This window comes from Ursus arctos, unplaced genomic scaffold, assembly GCF_023065955.2.
Source record: "Ursus arctos isolate Adak ecotype North America unplaced genomic scaffold, UrsArc2.0 scaffold_24, whole genome shotgun sequence".
NCBI lineage: Eukaryota > Metazoa > Chordata > Mammalia > Carnivora > Ursidae > Ursus > Ursus arctos.
This window is the reverse complement of record NW_026622919.1, coordinates 2,299,782-2,325,916: the sequence shown is the minus strand read 5'-3', so window position 1 is coordinate 2,325,916 and position 26,135 is coordinate 2,299,782. Positions and strand designations below refer to the sequence as shown.

Below are 26,135 nucleotides of genomic sequence, written 5' to 3'. Positions count from 1 at the left end.
ACCCCCAAAGCCTGTACCCCGAAGCACAGCAGAGCCTCGGCTAGAGCAACTTCGGCCCCAGCCCCACAGGCCCACGAATGGCCCCCTGTCACCCAGTGCAAGGGCCCCCTCATCCTCACCACCGTGTACCATGACAAGGCCGACCCACAACACGTCCCAGACGGACCCCGGTGCAAATCTTGGCCCTCCTGTTTGCCAGTTCTATGGCCTTGAGCAAGTCCTTGACCTCTTTAAGCCTTGACTTCTCAATGTTTAAAACACCTCTCTGTGCTGTGGTGAGAAAGGAGCTAGTGCAGGTAAACGACAGGGCACGTGCCTGGCATGCAGTGGGCGCTCAGAAGTGGTGGGTATTCCTTCTCCCTGCTGAAACTTGCCCATCCTTCAAGGCCCTGTCAGTTGTCAAATGCTATTCAAAGCCTTTCCTGAACCTCCAACGTCCGTATTTCCTTTTGAGATCTACATTCAGACTACAGTTCTTATCCACACACTTCTCCGAATCTCCCTGGTAGGATATACAACATGGGTCAGATGCCTACAGGTCAGCCTCACTGGCTGCCTTCCATGCCTCAAATACACCAATGTCTTGCCTACCACAGGACCCTTACACGAGCTATGCCCTTTGCCCGGGCTCCTCTTAACTATCCCCTCAGAGAGGCCTTGCCCACTCAATCTAAAGGGGGCTGGCGCCTCATTTTCACTGCAACAGGCACACCATGCAGCTGCACCCCGAGGAAGCTGTAACCCCAACATCCAGCACAAGGCCTGGCACAAGGGAGCGCGGAGTAAATATTCATTCAGTGGAGGAGCTTAGAGCTAAGAGTCAATGTTCCAAGGGTTGTCTGTGTGTACTGTGGCAGGTGAGGCTTTGGGCCTGCCACGACCCATGAGTCTGGCCCGGTGAGGAATGCGACCTGCTCTCAGGACTTTCACTGAGGTCTTGGGCCTAAAATCACAGTGTCGTGCGGGGGGGGGGGGGGGGGGGGCGGGGGGGAGGGGACGAGTTCGGTGATGGGGTCCAAAGCCAAAGGAGAGAGAGAGAATGCCAGGAGGGAAGGTCAGTCCTGACCCGCTACCCCGTTGTGCACTGCACACCACCCTGCGCTGGGAGCCTGGGGGCCAGCGTCCTCCCCAGGCAGCAGGCTGACAGCGCTGTACCAGCAAACCCTGCTGTCGCCCTTCCTTGCCCGCAGCCCACACCGATCTGCCCATCGCTCGGCTTCGCCGCTCTGCCGTCTAAAGGCACGAGGCTGCTCTGCGCGCTGTCCGAGCCTTCGTCCCGACGAAGACTCCCGCGCACGCGCTGACACGCTCCTGGCCGCCTGCGGGTGGTAGCCGGGCTCCTCCATCGCTGCTCCGCTACCCGGGGAGGCGGGGTGGGGGGTGGGGGTTACGGCGGGAGGTGGGCGGGGGCGGGGGGGGTAGGTCCCAGCAAGCCTCCCGCCACTAGGCGGCGGCGTCCGGAAGCACAGCGGTCGGACCCCGAGCCCCAGACAGCTATTCCAAGCCCACAAAGACTGCCGAGCGCCTGCGCGCGGGCCTCCGGAAGTGACGCCCGCGGGAAGTGTCGCTACCGGAAGGGGCGCTTGGGGGCGCGCCATGGCCCGGGAGGCGGCGGAGTGGCCGCTAGAGGAGACTCTGTCGCTCTGGAAACGGTAATGGGGTTGGCTCACTGCCAAATTTCGGGGGCTGGAGCGACTTTGAGGCTACGGGGGCCCCTCCCGCTTCCGGCTCGCAGACGAAAGGACCTTCGGGAGTTGTAGTCTGCGGGGTTGGCGGCACTTGCTTCTGGCTCCGGGTCTCGGTGCGGTGGGAAGGTGGGGGCGAGACCGCAGAGGGGTGTCCCCGAGGCCAGGCTCCCCGGGAAGGGGGGGCGAGACCGCGAAGGGGGTGTCCTCGGGAAGTGGGGGTGAGACCGTAGAGGGGTGTCCCCGAGGCCGGGCTCCCTGGGAAGGGGGGGGCGAGACCGCGAAGGAGGTGTCCCCGGGAGGAGGGGGTGAGACCGGGAGTGCCCCAACGAAGACCCTCAAGCCCCCTCCCCCGGGCATGGACTTGCGGGGTCGGGAGGTCCGCCGGACGTGTGTCGCCCTCAGGGAGCAAGCTCGGCTGAAGGCCCTCGTCGTAGACCGGGACACGGAGGCGTGGCAGCGGGACGCCGCCTTCTTGGGGCTGCAGAGGGTCGGGGGCGTGGACGTGTCCTTTGTGAAGGGCGACAGTGTCAGCGCTTGTGCCTCGCTGGTGGTGCTCAGCTACCCTGAGCTCGAGGTAACCCTGCGGGGGCGCCCCGCTCTGGCTGGGGCACCGGGACAGGGACCTGTGCCTGCGTAGAACCCTGCTTCTCCTTTTGTAGGATTTCCTGAATAGGTTGGGAAGCCTTTGAAGAGAGAAGGAGGGGAGTAAAAACTGAAAGAGGTTCTGTGACTTAAAATGTGAATTAACTCCCGTCTTGTCTTCAAGTTGATCACCGACTTGGGCTTCTCATTTCAGTGACCCGCAGCAACACGCCCTGAATTGTCCAAGCTGGAAATCCCTGTCTCCCCAGAGATTCATTCACACCTTCAGTTCTGTTCTGTCCCACGCTAGCTCCATTTTTGCTGCTTCCTCAGTATGCAGGAATCTAGCCCCCTGCCTGCATCCTCACGGCTGCTTCCCTGGCTGGGCCCCTGTCCCCCTTCCTGCAGGTGACAACTAGAAGCTTCACTGGGTTTCCTGCCTTCAGGATTGCCCTCTGCAGCCCCTTCTCCGTGCTGCCAGCAGAGAGATTTTCCTGAAAAGTGAATGTGGTCACGCCACCACCTAGTTTACTTAGAACACTTTGGTGCCCGGTCTGTGATCTCATGGAAAATGGGTTTACTGGCTAATAAGTGTAAAGACCCTTCGGGATCTGACCCTACTGAATGTCAAGCTATAAGTTCGACTCTCACTAATCTCCGTTCCCCACTCCAGAGTACTTCAGATTTCTCAAATATGCCATTCTCTCTCTGCCTGCCTGACCTTTGCACTGGTGTTTCCTCTCCTGGCTAACCTCTACTCACCGCAGGTCCCCCAGTAAGCAACCCCCTCTCCCTGCAAGACCAGGAGTTACTCAGTACCCTCTCTTTCCCCTTTACGGCACTGCAATGGAATTGGTGGGTCTCTCTACCCTCCCAGAATGTAAACTCCACAGAGATAGGAACCCTATCGTCATGCCCACCAGCTGTAGCCGTGGGCGCCTGGCTCAATGCCTGCCCCATGGAAGACACTCAGAGAGATACGCGAACGAGTCAACAGTATGCCAGTGATTCATCTGTGGTCCACGGTTCAGGAAGCCCTGACTACAGAAGAGCTTGACAAGGAAACCTTTGCTTTGAAGCTCAGAGGTTTTCCCTCCCTCGTCTGCCTGCTCGCAAAGACCGCATGTTCCTCCTTTAGTGTCTTTGCGCTTTACTTGGAAGACCTTTTTAGTCAAAACTCAGCAAAAATGTACTGAGCACCTGCTGCGTGCTGAGAGCTGGACCTAGGGTGGTCGTGGAAGCAGCGTCCCTGCCCTCACAGGTCCCCTGGGCAGTTTGTAGGATGGCCTCGGGGATAAGGCACAGCTTCAGGAGCCAGACTGCCTGGGTCTTTACCTCCCCTCTGCCACTCCCACTTCACCCCCCTTGCCTGTTCACTTCCTCTTTTCTAACTTGAGGATGGTAACACTGTTGATAGCCATCCCAGTTGTGAGGGATAAATGAGATCATGCATGGAAAGCAGTTAGTTGGCACATGGTAAACCCTCAAAAAATAAACATTAGCTAGTTTCTTACTTTTCAAGACCCAGTTCACATAGTCCCATCTCTGTTCTTTCCCCTTGCTGCGGGGTTAACCACCTGTCATCCCTGTCCGTGGTCTCTTTCTCATGCAGTGCTTTTTCTGTTGTAATAGTTACGACACTAACCGGGACTTCTCAAGGGTGGGATGAGCCTGTTCCTCTTGTAACCCCGGCACAGAGCGGAGAGCCTGCTGCTTGGATGGACTCAGCGTTCACCTTCCCGTGCTGCAAGAGCTTAGACTAGGAAAGGGGCTTGGGCAGAGTCTGGTGCAGAGGCTCCCAAATGCCTGATCACAGGTCTGCCCAGTCAGGCTCCTGGAGGTGTGTATAAATCCCACAGGCAGATCCAGAGACAGAAAGTAAATGCCTGGTTGCCGAGGGCTAGGGAGAGGGATCGATGGGGTGACTGCTAATGTAGGCAAGATTTATTTTGAGGGGGTCATGAAAATGTTCTAGGATCAGATGGTTGTACTCTGTATATAAAAAACATTGAAGTATGGACTTCAAGTGAACTTAATGATAGTAAATTCTATCTCAGTAAAGTCTTAAAAAAATATATAAATCCCAGAGCCCCAACTCATTTCTGGAAAGAAAAAAGAATCTCCCAGTGTACGACCTGGAAATCTGCTTCTTTAAACAAGCATCCCTGTGATCTCGAAGCAGAGCCAGGGTGGGAAGCACTGGTCTGCCTTCCGCGCAGCCAGGAATCCTTTCCTCGGCATCCCTGATGCTCGCAACAGAGCCCATTCCGTGGCTGGACGCCTGGTTAGTATGTTCTTTTCCACAGAGAGCTGAAGTGTCTGTGACTTCTGCCCATCGACTGTGCCTCAGGCAGCAAAGCGCGGAACAGACCTTTCCCGCCTTCCTCCATATCCACCCTCCCACTGTCTGAAGACCGCTCTGTGCTCTCCCTCTGTCTGCTTCGCTCTGTCCTCAGAGGCTCACTGATGGGACTTCCAGCTTCTTCCCTTGCTCTTGGCTGTCTGGTCTGCCCGCAGTTAGCAGTGTCCGTCTCTACATCAGGCGCCAGAATTGAACTGAGTTCCACCTGAGTTCTGTGGATCTGAATGCACCGAAGAGACTGAATGTGTAGGGGCCACGTCACCCCCTTAGGTTGAAACCTGCAGATCTTCACAGATTGCTGGCCGTCCGGATCACGTTAACACGGCTGTTGCACAGTTGAGTTTTTTTCTTTTTCCAGATTTTTAACTTGGAAATGTGTAAACATTGAAACATTAGAAGAATGACACATTGAACACCCGTGTACTCTACTCAGATCCAGCGGTTGCCGACTGATGTCGCGTTTTCTGTGCGTGCGTGCGTGTGCTGAGGGATCCGCACGTGTCTCCCAGAGGTGGTGGCAGCTCACCTGGGAGCCCCTCAGCTGGCCTGTCCCAAGTGGGACCTACGTGACAGCAGTCTTCACAGCCCCGAACACCGCCTGGACCCCTGTCCTTGTGCTTTCCCCAGTTGCCTCTTGAGCTGGTTTTGCTTTCTGATCTGTGAGGGTTGGAGGTGCGGTGCATGCCCACTGCTGCCCTTGGGTCACATGGACTCGGGGCGGGGGTGCCCGTTATGGTGCCTGTTTCCTTTACTCCTATTCTTTCACTCGGATGCTTCTGGAGCTGACTGTTCCAGGTCTGTTTCTCCAAGTTGACAGCTGGCTTTTTGAATGTGTGGGGTCGGATTTCCTTTCTTTCTGGAACGTTTTGTGGATTGAGGCTTTAAGTGCTCTGTTGAGGCACTTGACCCCATCGCCCTGTTTTTCGGTCACACACCCTGGCCTTTCTGGCTGTCCAGTGTTCGTGTTTATGTCCGTCCTGAGTTTTCCGTTTTTGCCTTGTGCTCTCCGTCTGCGCGTAGGGACAGTTCACTTCCCTCCGCCACACGACTGGTCGGCAGCGTTTATTTAACGACTCGTGAGTTTGGGTCACTGCCGTCTGAGTTTGCGCAGCCTTCAGTGTGCGTGACAGTCGTGTTCAGACAGGCGTCTGGAGGGCCGGGGCTCTGGGTGGCTGGTCGGCTTTCTCAGAGCATGAGGGATGGGTGAGGTGCAGGCGCTCCGGTAAGTGGTGCCCTTTTCTGAGTCAGCGATGGCCAAGCGTGCCTCCCGGCTCTTGACGCTCTTGTTTCTGAAGAACCTCACGCTTCTGGCCTCGTTTTCTTCACCACAACCCTGCAGGGGCCCCCTGTTTCTCCCCAGAGGCCGCGTCTTCCTGCAAGGCCACTGCTGGCCTCGCATCCTCCCACGCCTCTTCCCCCGGGTCCCCACTGGCCGGGACTGCCCACGGGTGTCATCCCATCTGTCCCCCAGCGCCAGCCCTGTGCCCCCAGTCCCCAGCTCTCCGTGCCCAGCCCAGATCTGGAGCTGCCTCCGCTGTCCCAGGCTGTTCACTTCCCCGCGTAGGTGCACACGAACGGTCATCATAGGCTCATTCCCGGGTCATGCCGTGGACATGGTGTCTGCAGAGCTTTATCTGGATCTCTAGTTTCTGGAGCTTGTGCGGACAGATTCAGACAAGCAGCCATGATCCTGTGAGAGCTCAGGTCACATCTGAGCTTCGTGCGGCTCCGTGCTCCAGCCTCTGGGCTCACCATGAATCTGTTTCTCTGTTCTGTCTTCAGATGAGACCCTACCTACTTTGGGTCTTTGGCAGTTGGGTAAGCTTCCTGTGAGTCAGTGATCAGGATGCTGGAGGCACAAGCACCTGCCCTGTGCTCAGGGAGAACGGCCCCTTCTCTGGGGCGCAGGCACTTCAAGCCCAGCTTCAGGGGTGGGGGTGGAAGGTGTGGTTTGGAAGGCCCCGGGGCTCTTTGCTCTGGCGGCCTCACAGTCTCTAGACTCTCCTGTCGCTTGGGACCTGTTTTCTCTTTCAGATTGTCTAGCTCTCAGAACCTGCCTGTCCTTTTCTGGATTCTTTGAAATCTCTTTTTCATAGAGCCAGGTTTGCCTTTCTTGCGGTTGTAACCCTTGTGAGGACCTGGCCTTTCCTTCCAATGGGGAACAGTGACGTCCTTACTCTGGTGGCACTTCACACACATGCTCTATGCTTTGTCTTCTCTGAGCCTCCTGACAGCCGGGTGTGGGGTGGACAGAGGGGCCCGAGCAGGAGGGCCTGGTGCGGGAGGCGTGTGAGCACCTTTACTCCCTGCTGCCCGTTTGCAGGGCGATCACCTTGTCACCGTGCACTCTCCCCCCAGATAGGCAAGGCTGGTGAGGTGGGGGGGAGATGGGGAGGGAGCTGGCAGCACCGCGAGGCCCGAAGGGCGGAGGGCCACGCCTGCCTGTGACCTGGGTGCCCGGTGACAGGTGGTGTATGAGGACTGCTGCATGGTTAGCCTGACGGCTCCCTACGTGTCGGGCTTCCTGGCCTTCCGAGAGGTGCCCTTCCTGGTGGATGCAGTGCGGCGGCTGCGGGAGAAGGAGCCCCGCCTCGTGCCCCAGGCAGGTGCCTCGACTCCAGGGAGGAGGGCCCTCAGTTTCCACCCAGAAGGGAAGGCCTCTGCCAGCCTTATCACCCACCACACGGGGAGACCTCTGAACTCCCTGGAAAGGATGCACTTGTGCCTTGAGGAGAGGGATCAGATTTTCTAAAAAACTGCCCCCCCCCATAAAGTGGCAGCTCCAACCCCCTTGCTCCAGGATGCCCTGGCCTGATGGGCAAGGGGCAGTTCAGCTAACTGACTCACCTGTGGCTCTTCCAGGTCCTCCTTGTGGATGGAAATGGGGTTCTCCACCACCGAGGTAATCCTGCTCCCAAAAGACAGGGCCTAGGAGGGGTGGTTCTGACCTGTCTCCTTACGGAGTGGCTGCACTGCCCCGGACCCCCTGCTGCCAGCCTGGCACTGGCACTCTTTCTTGGGCTTGATTTCATTGTCAGGACCTCACCCAGTAAAGAATCCTGTTCTTGTCACCCCCGCTTCTTTCCTGCCCACCCCTGAGGCCTCCCCTAGCACTCTGTGCTGGCCCATCTCAGGCCCCCTCGGCCAGTTTGGTCCTGACTGCTGCTCAGCTAGCCTGTCCCACCTCATCCCACCTCAAGTAGTGACAGGCCCTCAACTGAAACCAGACAGGAGTGCCCATTCCCCACTGACACTGGGAAACTTGCACCTACCTGGGCACTGGGACGCTGACCCCAGAGAGATTAACTGAGGGAGAGGGGAGGTTTCGCCCTCAGACACAAGCCTGGGGGTGGGGCAGCTGAGGGACCTGGGAAGGCTGGCCCTGGGACCTGTGGGTTCCAGCGTGGGACCGGGTAGCCAGTCATTGCATACGTACTGCCTGACAGGAGCCCCAAAGATGTGTTGGGAGGGTGACACAGAGGCCTGACGGCAGCTGCAAAGGAGAGAAGAGGATGGAAAGTGCCAGAAGGTGGGAGGAGAACCAGTGTGAAGTATCGTGAGCTAATCAGGCTCCTGACCTTGCCAGGGGAAAGGAGGCATCTTCCACCCCAGCCTGACAATCGTGAAATTGGGGCAGAGGGCCACATCCCAGCTCAGGCTGGCTCTCCCAGTCCTCTCTCCCCAGTCCTCAGTCCATCGACAGGCCTCTGTTTACCTGGGGAGACTCGGGCAGGTTCTGGTTTGTCTCTGTCTCCACACTGTCTCTTGACTGTTTGGCTCACTGCCTCACCAGCCCAGCCTCACTCTCTGCCCCTGTAGGCTTCGGAGTGGCCTGCCACCTCGGCGTCCTCACAGACTTGCCCTGCATTGGGGTGGCCAAAAAGCTCCTGCAGGTGGACGGGCTAGAGAACAACGCCCGGCACAAGGAGAAGGTGAGGGGGCATGCAGGGGCAACACCCGGCACAAGGAGAGGGCCTGTGGGGGCATGCAGGCTCAGACAACTGCATGGACCTGTCCCGTAGGCACCTCTGGTCCAGCCCTGGCCAGTTCGCACTCTCCTCATCTTGGCTCCCTGGCCCAGAGTGAGAAAACCCCGCCTTTCTCTATGGGTGCCCTGTGTCCCCCGTTGGTCGTGGGTCACGGCGGCAGACAGCCAGTCTGGAGGAGTGCCGTCTGAGCACTCCCAGCCTCCTGGGCACATGCTTGCCTCTCCCACCCCCCTACCTCTGTGCTGCTGTGGCACCCCATGTAGGGCAAGGGCCTCCAGTTACTGGGGACAGAACATTTGTGAGCCCGTAGGGCCCTCTGTGCTTTCCCCCACCCCCAGTCCAGGCCCCGCACGCTGGTCCTGCCCAGTCTGCCCAGAGCTCCCTCACCCCAGCTTCTCCCAGTATTTCCCTCCTTTGGCCCCCTCAAAGCTGGCATTGGGAACGTGACACCCCACTCCAGAGGGACCTGGTGACACGTCGAGCTCTACCGCCAGATGGCAGACTCCGAGGACAGTGATCACTTCTGTCTCGTTCCTCCGGGCAGACCTGTGTCTGCACAGAACAGTTGTTCGTGGAGTGGACAGGGACCCCAGACCAAACTTGGGTGGCTCCCGAGTCACTCAATGGACCAATCCCCACCCCTTAGAAGACTTTGTTGGGTTGAACCAAACATTCTTAAATTCCTCACAGGAGAGAGAGTGGAGGGAGTGGTTCGGGCCCGTGGGAAGCATCCGTGTGTCCACCAGCCAGGCTGGGTGGGCGCCAGGCCTTCGTTCCAGCCTAGCACCTCCTCCCATCAGCACTGGGGCCTGGGTGGGCTGCTGCCCCTTCTCCAGGCCCCAGATTCCTCTTCCGTAGAACAAGGAAGAGAGAACTGAGTTCCAAAGGCTTCGTCAGGGTCGGACGGTGCTGGTGACGGTCTCCTGGACACTGAGCCCACTCGTGGGATGGCTGTGCACGGGGCCATGAGGCTGTGTGGCTTCGCGAGGACTGCAGACCATGTGCAGATGTGGGCCCTGCCCTCTCCTTGCCTAGCGGCTGCTTGGACTCCAAAAACAAACAGGCCTGCCCTCTGCCCTCCACAAGAAAAGACTTTTTCCATGTTTTTTCTTCCTGCTTTCCAGATACGACTTCTGCGGGCTGGAGGAGACTCATTTCCTCTGATAGGAGGCTCTGGGACTGTCCTGGGCATGGTGAGTGGCCAGGGGCCTGCACCCCCAGAGGTGGTGCCCACAAACACACGTGCAGTTGTTCAAGCGCACCAGACCCTGCCCCTCTGGCCCAGGCTGTGCTGAGGGGACCTCTGGGCTGCACTCGCCGCAGCCTGCCCCCGACCTGTTGTCGGTCCTGAAGCCCCCGGGGCTCGTCTCTGCTGTGCTCTGACTTTGCCTTCCTTGTCCTAGGCCCTGAAGAGCCACGACCACAGCAGCAAGCCCCTCTATGTCTCCGTGGGCCACAAGATAAGCCTGGAGGCTGCCGTGCGCCTGACCCAAGGCTGCTGCAGGTTCCGGGTTCCGGAGCCCGTGCGCCAGGTGGGCGAGCGCATGCGCCTCTGCTTTCCCCTCAGCACGGGCACCTGTGGAAGGGCCCTGGGGGGAGGAGGGCGGCCGGAGCTCAGCCTTGGGCCCTGCCCTGCCTGGGCCCTGGGGTCCGCTGTGCTCCCGCAGGCAGCTTCAGCCTCCTACACCCCATACTGGGGTCACTGGGAGCATCAGCTGATGTCAGCTCGGGTGGCAGAGTGGCCTGCCACCCCCACCCCCCAGCCCCTCAGTGCCTGACCTGCCCAGCTGGCCTGGGAGGGAGCCCCCATCCTCTGCTGGGGAGGCCCCTGCAGGGCTGTAGGCCGTGCTGAGGAAGGCTTGTGCTGGACCAGTCATCAGTTAGGAGACTGCAGGATGTGGCCGGGCCAGGCCCCCAGCACCTAAATCGGCTACAGTGGGGGTGGGAGGAGCAGAACTTTGGGGAACAGGTTGGCTTGGCTGAGAAAAAACTCGGCCTGTAGGAGATAGAACTGAGCGCAGGCTGCCTGTGGGCCTGCACTGGAGGGCTCGGTGGTGACGGGGCATCACCTGTCATGGGTAGGTGTGTGTCCTGGGGAAGCCTGCGGAATGAGCACCTGTAAGAAGCCATCCTCAGGAAGAGACCAGCCAGAGGAGGGGGAAAGCAGTCCAGGCTCAAGGACCCACATTTGTAAAGGCCCTGGGGTGGGAATGAATCTGATGCCAGCAGAGGAAGGTGTGGCCAGAGCCAGGGCCGCGGTGGCACAAGCCCTTGAGCGAGGCTTCCCCGCAGGGACGTGGGTGTGAGTCACAAGCAGCGGCTCTGTTGGCAGCTCACAGGAGCTGGGGGAGCCCGTCTGGACAAGAGGTGCTGGCTTGTACTGTCCAGCCCTGGAGCCCAGGTTCCTGGCTCAGTGCTGCTGTAGGACAGGAGGACAAAGTGCCTGGAAACCTCCCTGGAACCTGTTGCTTCCCCCGTCTCCCCATGACCTGTACTGGGTCAGCTTGAGGGGACTGGGCCCAGGGGCCCCAGCCATACTGCTGAGAGCCGGTCCACACAGCTAAGCATGCTGGTGACCCCTTGGCTGTGCCTCCCTGGCTCAGGGAGCCTTGCCCCCCCCCCCCCCCCCCCCCCGTGCTGGCGGCCACCACCACCTCCTCGGGACCTGGGACCTTCCCTGGCTGTGGGTGCACAGGGTGGCCTGCAGGTGGCAGCAGCAGCCCGCGTGTGGCTGTGGCTGTGGCTGTGGCTTCCCGCCCCTGGTGCCCCGCGGCTCAGGGCTGTGAAGAGCTGGGCCTCTAGGGGGCGCCTCCAGGGGTCCCACTCTGGCCAGAGCGCCCCCCCCAATCCCTCAGGTCTGCCCGGATCCTCCATTCCAGTGACTTGGCAGAACCTTCTGGCAACACTTCCCTGGGGGGGGGTGGGGTCGTAGCCAATACGAGCCGGGGAGACAGGCCAGCAGCCGGGCTGGGGAGGACCGTCTGAGAACAGGGCTGAAACAGAAGCACTAAAGCTACGGAAGCACAGGCCACAAAGCCGGCGAGGGCCAGGTGGCTCCCCTGGACCCCCGGGAACAACCCAGGGCCTCCCGCTCAGCCTGTCACCTCGGGCCCTTCAGGGACTGCCATGGTGTCACCCATGGGGCTGTGGCTCCTTGTCCCAAAGGCTGGGCTTGTGACAGCCTGGTGTTAGCTCTGTGGCTTTCTCCGGGAAGCCAGAGCGTTGCACCAGGCTGTTGTGGGGGTGTGGGCTTGTCTAGAGGCCACCCCCGTCACGTGAGCCACCCTCTCCTCAGGCTGACATCCGCTCTCGAGACTACATCCGCAGGACCCTGGGAGTCCCCGGGCCCCCCGCACCAGGGCAGGAGAGGTGAGTGCTGGGGGCACTCGCTGGCGGTGGCGACAGTGTGGGGCCGATCGTGGTGGTGCGGCCTCCCTGCGGGGTTGGGCGGAGGACGTGGAGTCCCTGGAGAGATGGCAGAGCTGAGGCAGCAGGATGTGGGCTGACTCCAGTGCGGTGGGAATTCCTGAAGCCCACCAGGGCTGCCCCCACCTGCCTTGTCCACTACCTGTGCAGTGCTGGGGCGTGGGCTCCACAGGAAGGGCGTGGGGGTCAGATGGACCTGGTCCTCGTCCTGGGCCTGCACAGGCTGCTACGGCCGTGACACTCTCCAGGCCTCAGTTTCCTTATCTGCATGCCAGACACAGTCATTCTTGTCCTGGTAGGTTCTGGTGGGAGAGCCTGGCACAGATGGTCACAGCCAGCTGTGGCTGGTTATTTAACTGTGACAGCACCTTGCCACAGGACAGACTCCGTGGCCCATTGTCCACACGTGGAACAGATGTGGCATTGACGAGCCCCAGAGGGGTTACCGTCAGCTTTTCCTCGAGCTCCTTTTTCCTCTTAAGTCCAAGGCTGTCCTAGGCCCAACTAAGCTGTTTTGAGAATGGGGAGCCCCCCCGAGCTCTCCCAGGGGTCGGGGCTGGCCAGCTGGAGTGCCCGAGGCCCTTGACTGGCAGGGTCTGCCCCTTCTCGAATCAGCAACAGCTTCCAGTCACCAGCTGGGGAGCAAGGGGTACTCCGGGCCGGCTCTGCGTTTGATGCTGCCCCTTCTCGATGTCATTACCAGGAGCCAGAAGGTACAGAGGCCAAAGGTGTGCCCCAAGGAAGGTTCGGAAGAGCCCGGGGGTGAGGGCAGGCCCCCTGAGGCCCATAGCTGAGGCCCCAAGACACACCAGAAAGGCCAGCAGCGGCAGTGGGGGAGCTGAGCTGGACACAGTGGAGCGCTCGGGCTGCCTGCCTTCCCGCGCCTGCCTGAAGTAGTGACTGGGGGTGTGGCCCCTCCCCCAGCCGCAGGTAGAGCACCCAGGCCCCAGCACACGCGGGCCGCACCATCCATGGGGATGGCAGCAGGCTTGGCCCCGCTGGGGTGGGCCCGGGTGGCTGCCCCTCCTGCTCCGAGGTCTCGGTCACGAGGCTGTCAAGAGCTCCGCAGGGGACAGATCTCATACCACAGAGCGCCAGACCCACAAGGAGCCTGATGTTGCTTTCCTTGGAACATGAAAGGGCATTCAGGGTTCATGGGGATCTTTTGGTGTGTGGTTTTGTTTTGTTTTGTTTTTCTAAAAGTGCCCGGGTGGGCTTAAGACTGCCAGACTACGTGTCCATCCCCTGCTGCTCGTCTGTCTGTCCCTTCAGCACACACACAGCTGCTTTTCTTGCTTTTGTGTTTGTTTTTAAACCAGCGGTGCCCCTCATCTCCACCCCAGGCCATTCAGCCATACTGAGTGGCCTCTGCCCTGATCCTGGAGGGTGCAAGCTGGGATGGCCAGGCCTGGTCCCTGGCTGCCCTGCCCGTCTGCCAGCACACTCAGGGATCGGGAGACCCATGGGACGCTCTGGCCTCCAGAGGACCAGCACTGGTATCCGAGGGGAGGGGTGTCAGGCCCTGCTGCCCTGGCTAGAGGCTGTGAGGCTGGGCAGCCCTGTCTGGGAAGCCAGTTGAGGCACGTCCCCTCTGGGTTGGAGTGCTGTGAGCCTGCCCCCGCTGCTGCCCACTGGGCGCCCTCCCCTGCCAGCCTCCTTACCACAGACCCAGCCTCCACTGCAGGGACGTGGCATGTCCCTGTCTTGGCCACTTGTCTTGGTGAGGGCTGCAAGTCCCAGCTTGCAGGGGCCATGCCCCTTGCCCGCAGCCCCCAGGCCCCTGCGTGCCAGCTCGCCCCCAGGCTGCCTACATACTCTGGCATTTACTGAGAATGTGATTTTAAGAGGCCTTTCTTGCCATTCATAGTATTTTTCAAAGAGCTGGTTGGCACAGTTGGGACGGCCCTGGGTCTCAGCACTCCCCGCCCCACCATCTTCCATTTGTGAGAAGCGAGCTCTTCTCAGGGGCCCAGACCCCTGGGAGAAACGAGGGGGGACAGTGAGCAAGACAGGCTGCTGGCCCCCTTCCCCTCCTGCTCTGACGGTGCTCCTGAGGCCCCCTTACAAGGCCAGGTGGCTGGGGGGAGGCTCCGCGTTGGGCTTCCCCACTTGATGGCAGCGGCCCCTGTTTGGGACATCTCAGTAGGAAGCAGGATCGCCCCAGGACAGGTGGGGCTGTGGGTTGCCACCAAGATGCTTAGGGGCTCTCCTCCATGGCCTAGTGAGGAGTGCAGGTTCCAGCATGTTCCATAGGTGCCTTCGAGGGGACCGCTGTATGTGGGAAGGAACAAGCCAGATTCCATCCTCCTGTCCACTCCTGCTGCCTCCTTGGATGTCTCAACCCAGCTTCCGTTCCTCCCAGTCCTGGGAGTGGGACTATCCAGAGCTGGGGTGCACAGGGAGCCTTGGCTGCCCTCCGTGGGATCCCAGGCTCCTGGTGCTGTGCCTGTGACTTCACACCCTGCACCCCAGCATCATGAAAGTGACTTTCAGCTCACCTCTGCCCGTGGTGGCCCAGTTCTCCCTGCTTTGAGACCTAGACACAAGGCTGCCCCTTGGGAAAGCACAACACAGCACCTGCTGGAGCTCCGAGGCTATGACCTCGCACCTGGAGCCTGCTTTCTCCCTGGGGTTATAAGCGCCCCAGCTTGGGTAGGTTAAGTAGGAGAATACCTGTAGTCTTTCACTCCGCGGTGGACACAGTTCCCCATAAACAAACACAGGTGGGAGGGGCAGCCAGTCCTGCCTGAGGTTTGAGGGGCACGGAGGTCCCTGGGCATAAGCAGACCTGGGCAGGGCTACTCCAGGGCAGGGTCACACCTCTGCGAAGCCCAGCCATGGTCCTGGAGGCTCTGATGGGGGCGGGCAAGAACCAGCTGCCACGTACCCTGGAGCTGGGACTTGGGCACCTCGCCTTCCGTCCGCAGACCCAGCAAGGCCTGGACGAGACCTGTTTTCTGGGAGAAGGAGGGTCTGAGGCAGGCAATGGCAATGGAGTGGTGGCCTTGCCCCAGAGAAGGGCATGGGGGGTCTGAGCGGAGGGTTGCTGGCTCCATGTGGCCCAGCAGTGCCCAGTTTCCGCCCCTGCCCCGTGGTCTGTGGCTGAGGGAAACCGTAGCCCTTGGTGGGGGCCCCAGATAACTGCTCCCTCATCCCACCACCCTCTGTTCCAAGGGCACGCAGACACTTGGGACACTGTGCCAGGGTGGCCAGGCTGCAGGAGACTCCACGTCAGTCTGCTGCCCAAGCAGGTCTCACCCCACCACCACCCCCAGAGCTCTCAGCTCACCCTGCCTTGCACTGCACACCACTGCTCTCTTGTCCAAGTCCAGGCCTTTCCCTGCCCAGGGTGCATCAGGACCAGGGTGGGGGGTGTCGGGAGTGCAGGGTCGAGGCCGGGCGGAGCTGGCCTGACTGCCTCTTACCAACTGGCCTTAGGCTAAGCTGCGTGCTGCCCCAGACCCCGGTGCACCGTGTGGAGTGGGTGTGACACAGAGCCCGCCCCGTCAGTCCTGCACAAAGAAAGAGACAGCGTTTAAGGTGGGGCCCATGGAGGCCAGGGTAGATGGCTGTCTGCTGCAAGGTTGTGCTAACAACTCCTGTGAGAAGGAAAAAACAGGAAGGAAAAGGAGTCCCTATCTCCTCCCAGCCTCTCATGCCACCCCAGGCCCCCAGAATGCAAGTCCTGTGAGAGCTGCACAGGCAGGACCAGGCCTCCCAGGTCCAGACCTTGCTTTATGCCTCCCCCACCCGTGCGGACAGGAGAGCTGCCCTGGGGTGCTGGGGGCTTGGCACCAGGTCACAGCAGCAACCCTCGGGGCCCCACCTCTCTAAGGGGTGCAGGCAGATGGCCCTGGCTTCCTACTGGGGTGGGAGGGGGGCTCTACTGAAAGCCGCTGGCTGTTCGGTGACTGGAGGGCCCGGATGGGAACAACCTGCCACAGTGGGGTCCCCATCCCCCTTACCTCCTCCCCCTTCTCAGTGAAGAGCAGGCCAGAGCCTGGAGAGAAGTTTGCAGACAACTTACCCAGGTAGTTTTTGTTTTGAAATTAAAGTCACATCACAAAGCTGCCGTTTTAAGCGGGTTTTTTTGTGTACAATTCAGTGGTTTTTAGTATAGTCAGGATCTTGTGCCATCGGCACTACTGTCTAGTTCTCGAGCGGCTTCCTCACCCCGGAGGGAACCCCGCTCCCTGTGAGCAGTCACCCCCCTGCCCTGGCAGCTCTGGGCACCAGAGTCCGCACAGTCGCGCTGTGGCCTTTGTGCCTAGCTGCTTTCACATCTCCAGCCCCGTGTTCTGAGCACAGGGTTTTCACCGTCCCTCCGCCGTGCTGCGCCGAGCCGTGCCACTGTGACCGGCCCAGTGCGACTCCGTTGTCCGGCCAGAGCACGTGTCGCGGACGCCCGCCCACCGTGGGGGATTTGGCCTGTTCCTCTTTGTGGCTATTAGTACACGGCCAAGCACACGGGCGGACAGGTGTCTCCCGTCCTCCCACGTGTATACCGAGGAGGGCCGTCCCTGGGTCCTGCGGCGGCTGGCTGTGTGTTTACATTCTGGGGAAGAGCCACGCTGTTTTGCTGCTGTTTTCCACATGCTCCCCAGCAAGGCGGGGCTCCCGTGTCTCCCCTGCTGCTCCGATTCTGGCCACCCTGGGGGTGTGATGTGCATTCCCTAATGACGGAGGACGCTGAGCACCTTTCCGTGTGATCCTTGGCCATTTGTCTGTAGAAATCCTTTGCCCTTTTTGCAATGGGGTTGTCATGTTGTTGAGCTGTGAGAGTTCTCTCTGTGCTCTGCATTCCAGACCCCTCGGTTACGTAACTCCCACATGGGCTCCCGCTGCTCTGTGGGCTGTCTTCTCCCTGGATAGTGTTCTTTGTGCGTGAAAGCTGTTGAGTTTGACGAAGTCCAACGTGTCTGTTGCTCATCTGTCGCTTGTGCGTCTGGTGTCGTATTGAAGAAACCATGGCCTGATCCAGGGTCATGGAGACTTCCTCCAAGAGAGTTACGGTGTTAGCTCCTACATTTACATCTCTGACCCGCTTTGAGTTACTGTTTATGTGTGGCTCTTCTGGGTCCCTGGCAATTCCGTATGAGTTTTAGGACCAGTTTGTCCATTTCTGCAAAAAGGCAGTTGGACTTCGATGCGCACCGTGCTGACTGACTCGGGGAGCACTGCCCCCTAGTGGTGCTCGGTCTTGCCCGCGCTTGTGCTCGGGCGCCTCTTCCTTTCCTTTTTCGTGAACTTCTGTCCATATCATTGTGTGGTTTTCAGTGTACAAGTCTTTTTTTGAGAGGGAGAGAGAGGGGTGTGAGGGGCAGAGGGAGAGAGGATCTTAAGCAGGCTCCACAGCCAGCATGGAACCTGATGCGGGGCTTGACCTCACGACCCTGAGATCGGGACCTGAGCCAAAATCAAGAGTCAGACGCTTAACCAGCTGAGCCACCCAGGCTCCCCTTCAGTGTACACATCTTACCCTTCCTTTGGTTAAATTTATTCCTAAGTATCCGTTCTTTTTGATGCTATTATAAATGGCATTGTTTTATTAACTTCATTTTTGGGTGTCCGTTGCTAGCTGTGAGAGCGTGTGTGCGTGTGTGGGCATGCGTGTGTGCGTGTGTGGGCATGTGTGCACACCTTCCTCGGGGCGTTGTGCGTGTAAGGTTGTGTCCGGTGCAAATAGACATAGTTGTACTTTTCCCTCTTCCTTTCCAGTCTGAGCGCCTTTCTGTCCCTCCCTTGCCTGATTGTCTGGCTAGGACTTCCGGTAGGACGTTGACAACCAGTGGCGAGCACAGACGTCCTTGTCTTGCTCCTGATTTGAAGAAGAGCGCTCTCAGTCCCCAGTGAGGACAGTGTGGGCTGCAGGCTCTTCACGGACGCCCTTTTCAGGCTGAGGAAGCTCGCTTCTGTTCCCAGTCTCTCTGTGTCTTTATCACAAACGGGGCTTGGGTTTGTCCAGCTCTCTCTGTGTCTATCGAAAGGATCGTTCCCCTTCACTCTGTAATTGCTGTGTCACGTGGGTTGATTCTGAGCCACTCTGCATTTCTGGGATGAGTTGCACTTGGTCTTGGTCATGATATATAATCCTTGTATTATGCTGCTGGATTTGATGTGCTGGTATTTTGTTGAGGACTTCTAGATCGATACTCCTCAGGGTTATTGGTCTGTAGTTTTCTCGTGATGGCTTTGTCTGGTTTGGTATCAGGGTAATGCTGGCCTCCAGGAAGAGAACCCGCAGCAGTGTAGGGTGCCATGGGCTCCTCAGCCCTTTCAGTGGCCAACCAAGCCACGGAGCGCAAGTCAGAGAAGCAGCAAAGAGATAGTGGGTTTTGGCAGTTTGTTGAGAACCCGCCCACCCCAGGGATGTGGGCGTGGATACAGCCAGGGCTTTTCAGAGGGGGCTGGGCTTAGGGGAATGGGGTGCAGGGGTCAGACATGGGCCAGGGTGGGAGCTCGGGGAGGGGGACAGTGGCTGAGAGCTGTCCACGGAGGCAGGTGGAGGGGCTGAGGTGGGGACCTGCTAGCCAGGGTCATTCGCAGGAGACCTAGAAAGCATCAGGCATGGGTATGGGGAGGGAGCTTCAGGGGGTCATGGCTTGCCCACTCCACCCCCACCCCAGGAGCTCAGCTCTGTCGCCCCAGGGTAGAAGGGCATGTGGGGGCCCTGAGTTGGTGGTGTCTCAGCTCCTTCCCACAGAACCTTAAAAATAGGACCGAGATGATGTCCATCTTCACAGACCACAGCCTGCCCCAGAGCCAAGAATAAGTCTTGAGACACTCAATAATTCAAGTTGGATCCAAATAGATCTTCCTGTTAACCCAGCAGCCTCTGCGCCCTTTCCCTAGGTCCCCACCCTGCCCAAGGGCTGGGAGTGAGAGGCTCCCATGAGGTGGTTTGGCCTGGCCATTGCAGGTCACACATGGGCCCCATGGGTCTCTTGGGTTCCCCATCTCGGGGACCCCACCCTGTGCACCATCCTCTCTCTTGGCCCATTCAGGAATGGGGGACACCCAGGGCTGGGAGTGGCCCTTCTTGATCAGGCCAAATCCAGGCCTCAGGGGGGAGGCCTGGCCATGGTCCTAACTGTCCCAAGGACCCCCCTCCCCCCCACCCCTATTCTCTGGCTACAGGCATTTTCCCATTTGAGTCTGGTTTATAGCCAGTCTCCTCAGCACCTTCGACCATCCCTCACTCTTCCGCCTAGGCCCCTGAGGTCCCAACTTTACAGGGCCTGAAGGCCACCTGGGCTCCAGTCACTGGTGTGCACGCACCCCTGAGGGTCTGTTTTCCTGCCTCTTCCTGGATGGGTCCTGAAGGGGCTTGACCTAGGCCTTCAGGGCCTAGTGAGAACAGCTGGGAACAAGGAGCCAGAGTCCTGAATTCCAGCCCAAGGCCTCTGCACCCGCTGGGGGAGGGGGAGTTCCTCAGGGACCTGCCCCCCCCCTCCAGGTTTGTCCCAGCCCCAGCAGTCCCTGCTGCACTGCCCTGGCTGGGCCCTGCGTGGAGTTTTACCACATTATTAATTAAAGGCACAGGCATGCGGCAGCTCTGACACCCAGATGAACAGCATGCTGGGTAACTAGGCAGGTGTCGTGGGAATGATGGAGCACCGCCCGCTGTCCCCAGTTCACCTCCCCAGGAAGCAGGAGAAGCTTCTGGCACCTTCCTGCCGCCATAGGCGGCACTGGGGGCAGCGACAGCTGTTGCTTGGGAACAGGGCTCGGCCCACCTCTGTCTGATTCTTCCCCACCCAACAGGCAGAAGAATGGGGAAGGGGACAGTAAAGATGGGCTCACTGTCCGAGATAGACAAGCAGACCTAGAGCAACGCAGAGGGAGGGAACATGGGGGAAGCCAGCAAAGGGCCACGGCGGGGCAGGGGAGGAAGACCTAGGCCAGACTCCAGGACGTAGGGGAGGGACTGCCCATGAGATCCAGGCAGCTCCCTAACCCTTCCCTGGGATTCCTGGGAATTTGTTCATACACACACTTTCCTTCCACCCATCTTCTCAGTTTGGCTGAATCCTAATTCAATGTGTGCATTATCTCTCTGCTCCTACTACTCACAGCTGAGTAGCCCATCTCCCTTCTTATAGAACCTCTTGTTTTTCCTGGACTTAATAACTGCCTCATGTTTTGGGTTTGGTTTGTGTACCTATTACTTATTCACCCCCAAACCCTGCAACAAAAATAAAAATGTCTTTTTTGGTACGTGAAAAACATCAGGCCATCTCTGAATTTGTTTTTTCTTGGAGCCTGTGGTCACCAGCCTCCACGACGTCTCCTGGCGATCCACGCGTCCTGCGGCTTGTGTGGTGCTCTGGCCGTGTTGATCGTTGGGACTTCAGTCTTGATGGGTCTCTCTCTCATCATTCACGTGGAGGGGGGCAGCTGTCATGTCAGAAGCCGCTCTATGTAGGCCACGTAGCTAGGAAGTGAGCCCACCTGCCGCTTCTAAGTGCACCCTCCAGCCCTGGTCAGGCTTTCCGCGTCCACAGTCCGGCTGTCATCCTGAGCACACCCTCCTGAGAGATTTTGGACCAGAACCCACTAGCCAGTCTGCTCCCAGGTTCCGATCCCTCGTAAGCTGTGAGATAACAGAGCCTTGTTCTGGGATCATTTACGCAGCCGCAGACAGCTGACTCCCAGCCGCTCCTCCCGTGCCTGCCCTTCTCGGTTGCCTTGTACACCTGCTGCACATCACCAGGGACCGCTGTCTACCCTCGTCTCTCCTGTCAACTCCCTGCTTCGTGGGCTCCACACAGCCCTTCGCTCGGGTCTGCTCCCTGTGAGGAGTGGCACGCGGCGTCCAGCGGCTCCTCGAGAGCAACAGCCCCGAAACCTGTGTGCCTTCTGGCCTTCCATCAGGGAGTCCTGGGAAGGTGGCTGAGTTTTTGTTTCTAAGGTGGAAGGACACCATGATGACTTTCGGGTGTCTGTCACCTGCATTGTCTCATTTCCTGGTCTGTGAACCTCTGGGACTATGGAGGTCCTACCGTTCCCTCCTCTGTCCCTGCTGTGCTGTGGGCCGCGAGGCCACCGCTATCTGCGGTGCTGAAGCTGATGGGGTGCCGGCCTGCGCTGCTGGCCCAGATGCTCAGGGAGCCTTTGCCCTGCTTATGTTCCTCTCTCACCCTGCTCCCCTCCTCCCGAGGGCAGGTGCTGTGCTGTCCTTGAGAATCCCTTTCCCTGCCCTCCCTGGCCCTCTGTCCAGGCCTCCCCGGCCCTCTGTCCAGGCCTCCCCTTCCTGCCCAGGTGCTCCTCTGTGCTCTTGTGATCAGACCCCACACAGGGTCTGCAGATGGGCTCGGATCCTGGGGCAAGAGCCTGTAGGGTGCTCGAGCGGAGGCCCCTCCAGATTACGTGTGACAGGAACCAACATGAACCACCGTAAACAAAAATGGGCTGTTGGTTCCCTCCAGGGGCAGAGCTGGCTGTGTGCGGCCTGGTGGCACCACACCTGCTTTCTCTCTGCGTGGGTGCTATTCGCAGGGGACCTCGCTCCTCTGGGGGCCGTGTGGCTGGCAGCAGCCCCAGGCTTACCTTCTCCCCTGTTATGTTCCCAAGCAAAGTGCACCCTTCTATCCTGAAGTCTCCTGCGAAGGCACTAAGGCCACACCCCTTGGTTCTGGCTGACCTGGCCTGACCATGATCACTGGCGAGGTTGGAGCTGGGGGACCTATGCCTGGAGCCAGGGAGTGGAGTCAGCCCCAGCGCACCCATGGACGGGGGTTCCTCGGTGGACAGAACCCTGGCACCAGAAGAAGATACACGCCATTGGAGAAACGGGAGGGGACCGTCTCAGGAAGGTGCAGTGGCTTCAGGATCTCTCAGGACAGTCTGTTCCCAAGACCCTAGAAAGCACTGTCTCTGCCCAGTGATGCCCAGTGATGCCCCGGCTTGTCTCTGGGTAATTCTCTTCCAATGCCAGCACGAAACAGCATGATTAAGGCTCCATTATTAACTTGCCAATCTTGTTTCTGGGGCACAGACGCTGACGGCTTAGGGGACCTAGTTGGCATATAACAAGGTCTCCATGACAAATTACTTGGGTATCAATTAACTATCTAGGGAAATGTCAAGCAGGATCTGTCATGCTGGTAGCGGGGGATAGCCAATTAACCTGGAGCGGTTAATCCGATCCCCAGCAGTCACCTGCCTCAGCCTCCAGCAGGGCTGGGAATGAAGGAAGGGGCCTGGGGTTCCCAGGGTGGGCGGGGCCTGGCCTCTCCATCTCCCCAGGACGCACACCTCTGCAGTCATGCCAGGAGCCCTAGTGCACTGCTCTTGCCTTGCAGCCTGCCTCTGTCCACCGTTCATTCCTTTCATGACCACCTGTGGGGCCTGCAGGGTCAGGCCTGACCTGGTTATTGCTGGTCTGGGGTGGGACAGAGCTTCAGGGAACAAATGTGCATTCAGGGGACCGTGATCTGTGTGGTCTCTGTAGGACCCAAGATGCCTAAGAGCATCCACAGGGCAGGGAGGAGAGCAGGGTTAACTCTGCGGGGTCAGGGCAGGGAGACCAGGGGTCAGGGTGAGGGGCGGGTAGGGGCAGTCAGGCAGAGGGCTCCCAGGCACAGCACAGGCACGGAGCCTTTGGCGGTGAGCCGAAAGACTGAGCGGAGTGTGGCTCTGCCAATCCGAGCTGTAAGACCTTGGAGACAGTTTCTTAAACGCTTTCCGGCCTCATCTCACCCGTAAATGGGGCTGATGATCCCTGGCTCCCAGGAGTGCTGTGAGAGTACACGGTGCCCCGCAGTCATGCCTAGCTCAGTGCCTGGCCCACAGGGCGCTGGATCCCCTCCTCTGTCCTGCAGGCTACTCGCAGGTCAGGGGGCTTGGATGGAGCCCAAGCCCAGAAGAGGCCCAGGAATGGGGAACATGAGGAATGCAGCCTGGGAGGAGGACAGCATCCTGGAGCAGGTGGTGTGGGCTGGCCAGCAGGCATGCAGGCAGACCGGGCAGAGGGACAGGGTTCGGGGACTCTGGCCACCGGATGCCACCGTGCCTTCTGGGTTTTGCTTTGTTTTCAGGAGCGCCCCCTGGCCGCCTGGGGCCGTGTCCCTCCTGGTCGGGACCAGTGACCGTGCCGTGGCCCATGCTATCCCCCCACCTGGCCCGCCCCTCTGGTGGAGCCGCCCCACCCCATGATAGCCCCCCACGTCCCCTCCGCGGTGATTGGCAGCTGCCACTTCCCAGCCCTCCCAGCCACAGAGCCTCGTGCTTACTCATGACGCTGACATATGGCACCTCCGTGGGGGGTCGGAGGGAGCTGCCAACTGTGAGTGCAGCGTGTCCCCATTCGAGCCCCGTGAAGCAAAACAAACTCAAGATGTGAGGGGAGCAGAGGCGGCCCGGGGGCGTGTGCGTGTGTGTGCGTGTGTGTGTGTGTGTGTGTGTGCACGCTTGCCCTATGCTGCGGGGGCGCTGGGAGGGGGGAGGAAAACAGGATAAATGGAGGGGGTGCGGGGGGTCAGTTTGGGTTTTCATGGCTCCTGGGGTCTTAGCTGAGAGGGTCCTCAGAGGTCAAGTTGTCCATCCCTCTGCCCCAGGCAGGCCGGCTCACACCAGCACTAAGACCCTTCCAGCTCTCTCCCCTCACCCCTCGCAGGGACACTGCGCTGGAGGCCATGAGCAAGACAAGCCAGCAACCCCGTGTGCAGATCACAGAAATGTTCTGACTCTTTCCAGAATCTGGAAATTCCACCTAATGTCAAACCAAAGTCCCCAGAGCTCCAGGCTCAGCCAGTTTCTTCCTCAGTCTCTGTTGGGGATGGAAGACTGTATGCACGGCCCCACATCAGTGGGTGGGGGCACAGCAGCCCTCCAGCGTCCCCCCCCCCATGTGGGGCTGGCACCCCAGGGCTTGGCTGGGCACCCACGAGCTACAAAGCTCTGCTCCTGGGGCTGGGGAGGGCAGCGCAGGAGCCAAAGGCTGAGCTCTGGGGTTTCTCAGCTGGCCCCTCCTCCCAGACCCAGGACTAGAGGCTGCTGCCATGGGAACCAGGCTCTTTGCCGACTGGCCACGTGCATCCTGAAACAGTTGACAGGTCCAGGGACTATGGCCACCACTTCCCAGGAGGCCCAGCCCCAGGAACCCCTGACCCTGCTGGGCCACCTGTCCCCACTGGTAGTAAGGGAAGTCCCTGGAGATAGAGGGAGCCGAGGGAGGCTGGAATGGGCCCTGGGACCCAGCAAGCCCAGGCCTGAGGCCAGCGGAGAGTGAAGACCCTGTCCCATAAGCCCCAGCCGAGGGCCTGGGCCTTGGGTGGGGTCTGTCCAGGGGGTCTACCAGCCTCCTTCTTGGGGAGGGGAATGGCTGGGGCTTGGAAGCAGCACCCCACATTTTGGGCCTTCCCCGGGGAATCCGGGAGCTGCAAGTGTGCAGCCTGCTAAGAGCGGCTCACCCGCCAACTCTCTCCCAGGCGGCTGGAGCCCTGGTGTGGGGGGCGGGGGGGTTGGGGGGCTGCCAGGGCAGCTCCCATTCCAGCTCCCACCCCGGTCCCCAGCCCTGTGCGCCCTCTGGGTGGGTCCCCTGCCTCCGCCAAGTGTGGCGTGAGTCCCGGGCCGGGCTGGCAGCGCTCACGTCCGGCGGGCGCCGGGCTGCCTCGCTTCAGGCACCGCTGTGCATGGAGGCATCTGCTGCTAACTGTCTCGGGGCAGATGGGCTGCCAGTGAGCTAAGTGTGTGCGGGGGAAGGGGTGCCATAGGAACCCCTTCCCGCCAGAGCGTGGGGGCGGGAGAGGCAGGCCGGTGGGGGGAGCGGGGAGTGCTTGGGAGGGGGAAGGGGCTGGGATCACAGGGGCTCTGGGTGTGGGGGGAGGCGCGTGGCAGGGCGCTGGAGGCACTGGGCACCGCAGGGGCACCTGTCACCACTGGCTGGGTGGCCTCGGGCAAGTCCGGCTCCTCCCAGGGCCCGGTGATCATCTTCGGGGAGCCTTCCAGCTCCTAAACCCGGAGCTTCGGCAGGATGGGGTGTCCTCGGCAGGCAGATGCCTGCTACCTGCGGGGCCCTCCTGCCGGAGCACGAGGGTGGCGGGGACGCCAGCACCATCTGCCAGCGCCATGCAGGGCACACGGGCGGCACCTGTGCTTTGTGCTCCGAGGCCGGGGCTCCCGGAGAGGTTGGGGGAGCACTGTGTGCCGGGCGCTCTGCAAAGCAGAGCCCGATGCCAGCCTTCGCGGCCCCGCCTGGCTGTGGCAGGGGTCATGCAGGGAGGCTCCCACCACGTCTCGGCAGCCAGGCTGCTGAGCGAGATGCTGGCTAAGGTCGCAGAACCACCCTGCCCCGGCTGCCCCAGGCCCACTGGACCCTCGACCCTCAGGGGCACCCCAAGGCACCCTGTGGAAAAGTGGGCAAGGACATAGCCCAAGGCCGCGGACAGCCTTGGGAGTGCACTCGGGGTCACCGGGAGGGCCTGAGGTGGGGGAGGCCCACAGGACAAGCGCCACAGCCCTGCTCTGGTAAGCTCAAGGGCTCCCCGTTCCTAAGGACGGTGAACAGACGCTGGGGGCCTGGCTCTGTCCCTGTCATGTGCCGGAAGCTGCCCTGAGCACCGAGCCCCGGGCCCGCTCATCTCCTGGACACAGTAGCAGGGGAGGCAACCATCACCCCGCTGGGGGTGGAGGAGGAGGCGGAGGCTCAGAGCACCAGGTCGCTGCGGAGGCCTGGGGCCCCGCTAGGGGCTGAGCCCGGACGGACAGACGGAGGCTGAGGCTCCGCTCCACCCCTGGGGATCCAGGCCCCACAACCCCGCTAGAGGGCTGCCCGGCGCCACACCCCTCCGCAGCTCAAGCCCAGGGGCGGGTGCCAGGTGGGCCCCGTGCCCCTCTCGCCTCCCTCCCATCCCCGGGCGGCCCCCACCTACCCCTGCAGCCGCCTCCACCCGCCCTGCCCGGCGTGACTCAGCTCAGCTGTTACTCAGCGTCTCCGCTTGTTGGTGGTTGCCTTTTTTTTTTTTTTTTCCCTTTTTCTTTTCCAAAGTGTGGCCCTGCTGCTGTGCTGTGGCAGGGTGACTGCCCGGGGTGGCCCCAGCTTGAGGCAGCCAAGGTGACCAAACGCGCGGGCCTCACCCCTGGACT

General features: G+C 60.3%; 1 protein-coding gene across 2 annotated transcripts; it reads left to right on the top strand.

Moving 5' to 3' along the window:
- Nucleotides 1-1,577: 1,577 nt before the first annotated feature.
- ENDOV (endonuclease V) lies at nt 1,578-20,273 on the top strand. 2 transcript variants are annotated; one of them, XM_026483949.4, is made up of 9 exons: nt 1,578-1,652; nt 2,091-2,262; nt 7,100-7,234; nt 7,495-7,534; nt 8,452-8,564; nt 9,746-9,814; nt 10,025-10,153; nt 11,917-11,990; nt 12,751-20,273. In XM_026483949.4, the coding sequence occupies exons 1-9, from the start codon at nt 1,597-1,599 to the stop codon at nt 12,839-12,841; spliced, it is 879 nt and encodes a 292-aa protein (XP_026339734.1). In that variant the 5' UTR covers nt 1,578-1,596; the 3' UTR covers nt 12,842-20,273. The 2 variants fall into 2 exon arrangements, with proteins under 2 accessions (XP_026339734.1, XP_057174077.1); XM_057318094.1 differs by lacking the exon at nt 7,100-7,234.
- Nucleotides 20,274-26,135: the final 5,862 nt, after the last annotated feature.

Coding starts and splice junctions, on each gene's coding strand:
- ENDOV (XM_026483949.4), top strand. CDS start 1,597: ATGGCCCGGGAGGCGGCGGAGTGGCCGCTAGAGGAGACTCTGTCGCTC. Junction 2,263..7,099: donor TCAGCTACCCTGAGCTCGAG/GTAACCCTGCGG, acceptor GCCCGGTGACAG/GTGGTGTATGAGGACTGCTG. Junction 8,565..9,745: donor ACGCCCGGCACAAGGAGAAG/GTGAGGGGGCAT, acceptor CCTGCTTTCCAG/ATACGACTTCTGCGGGCTGG.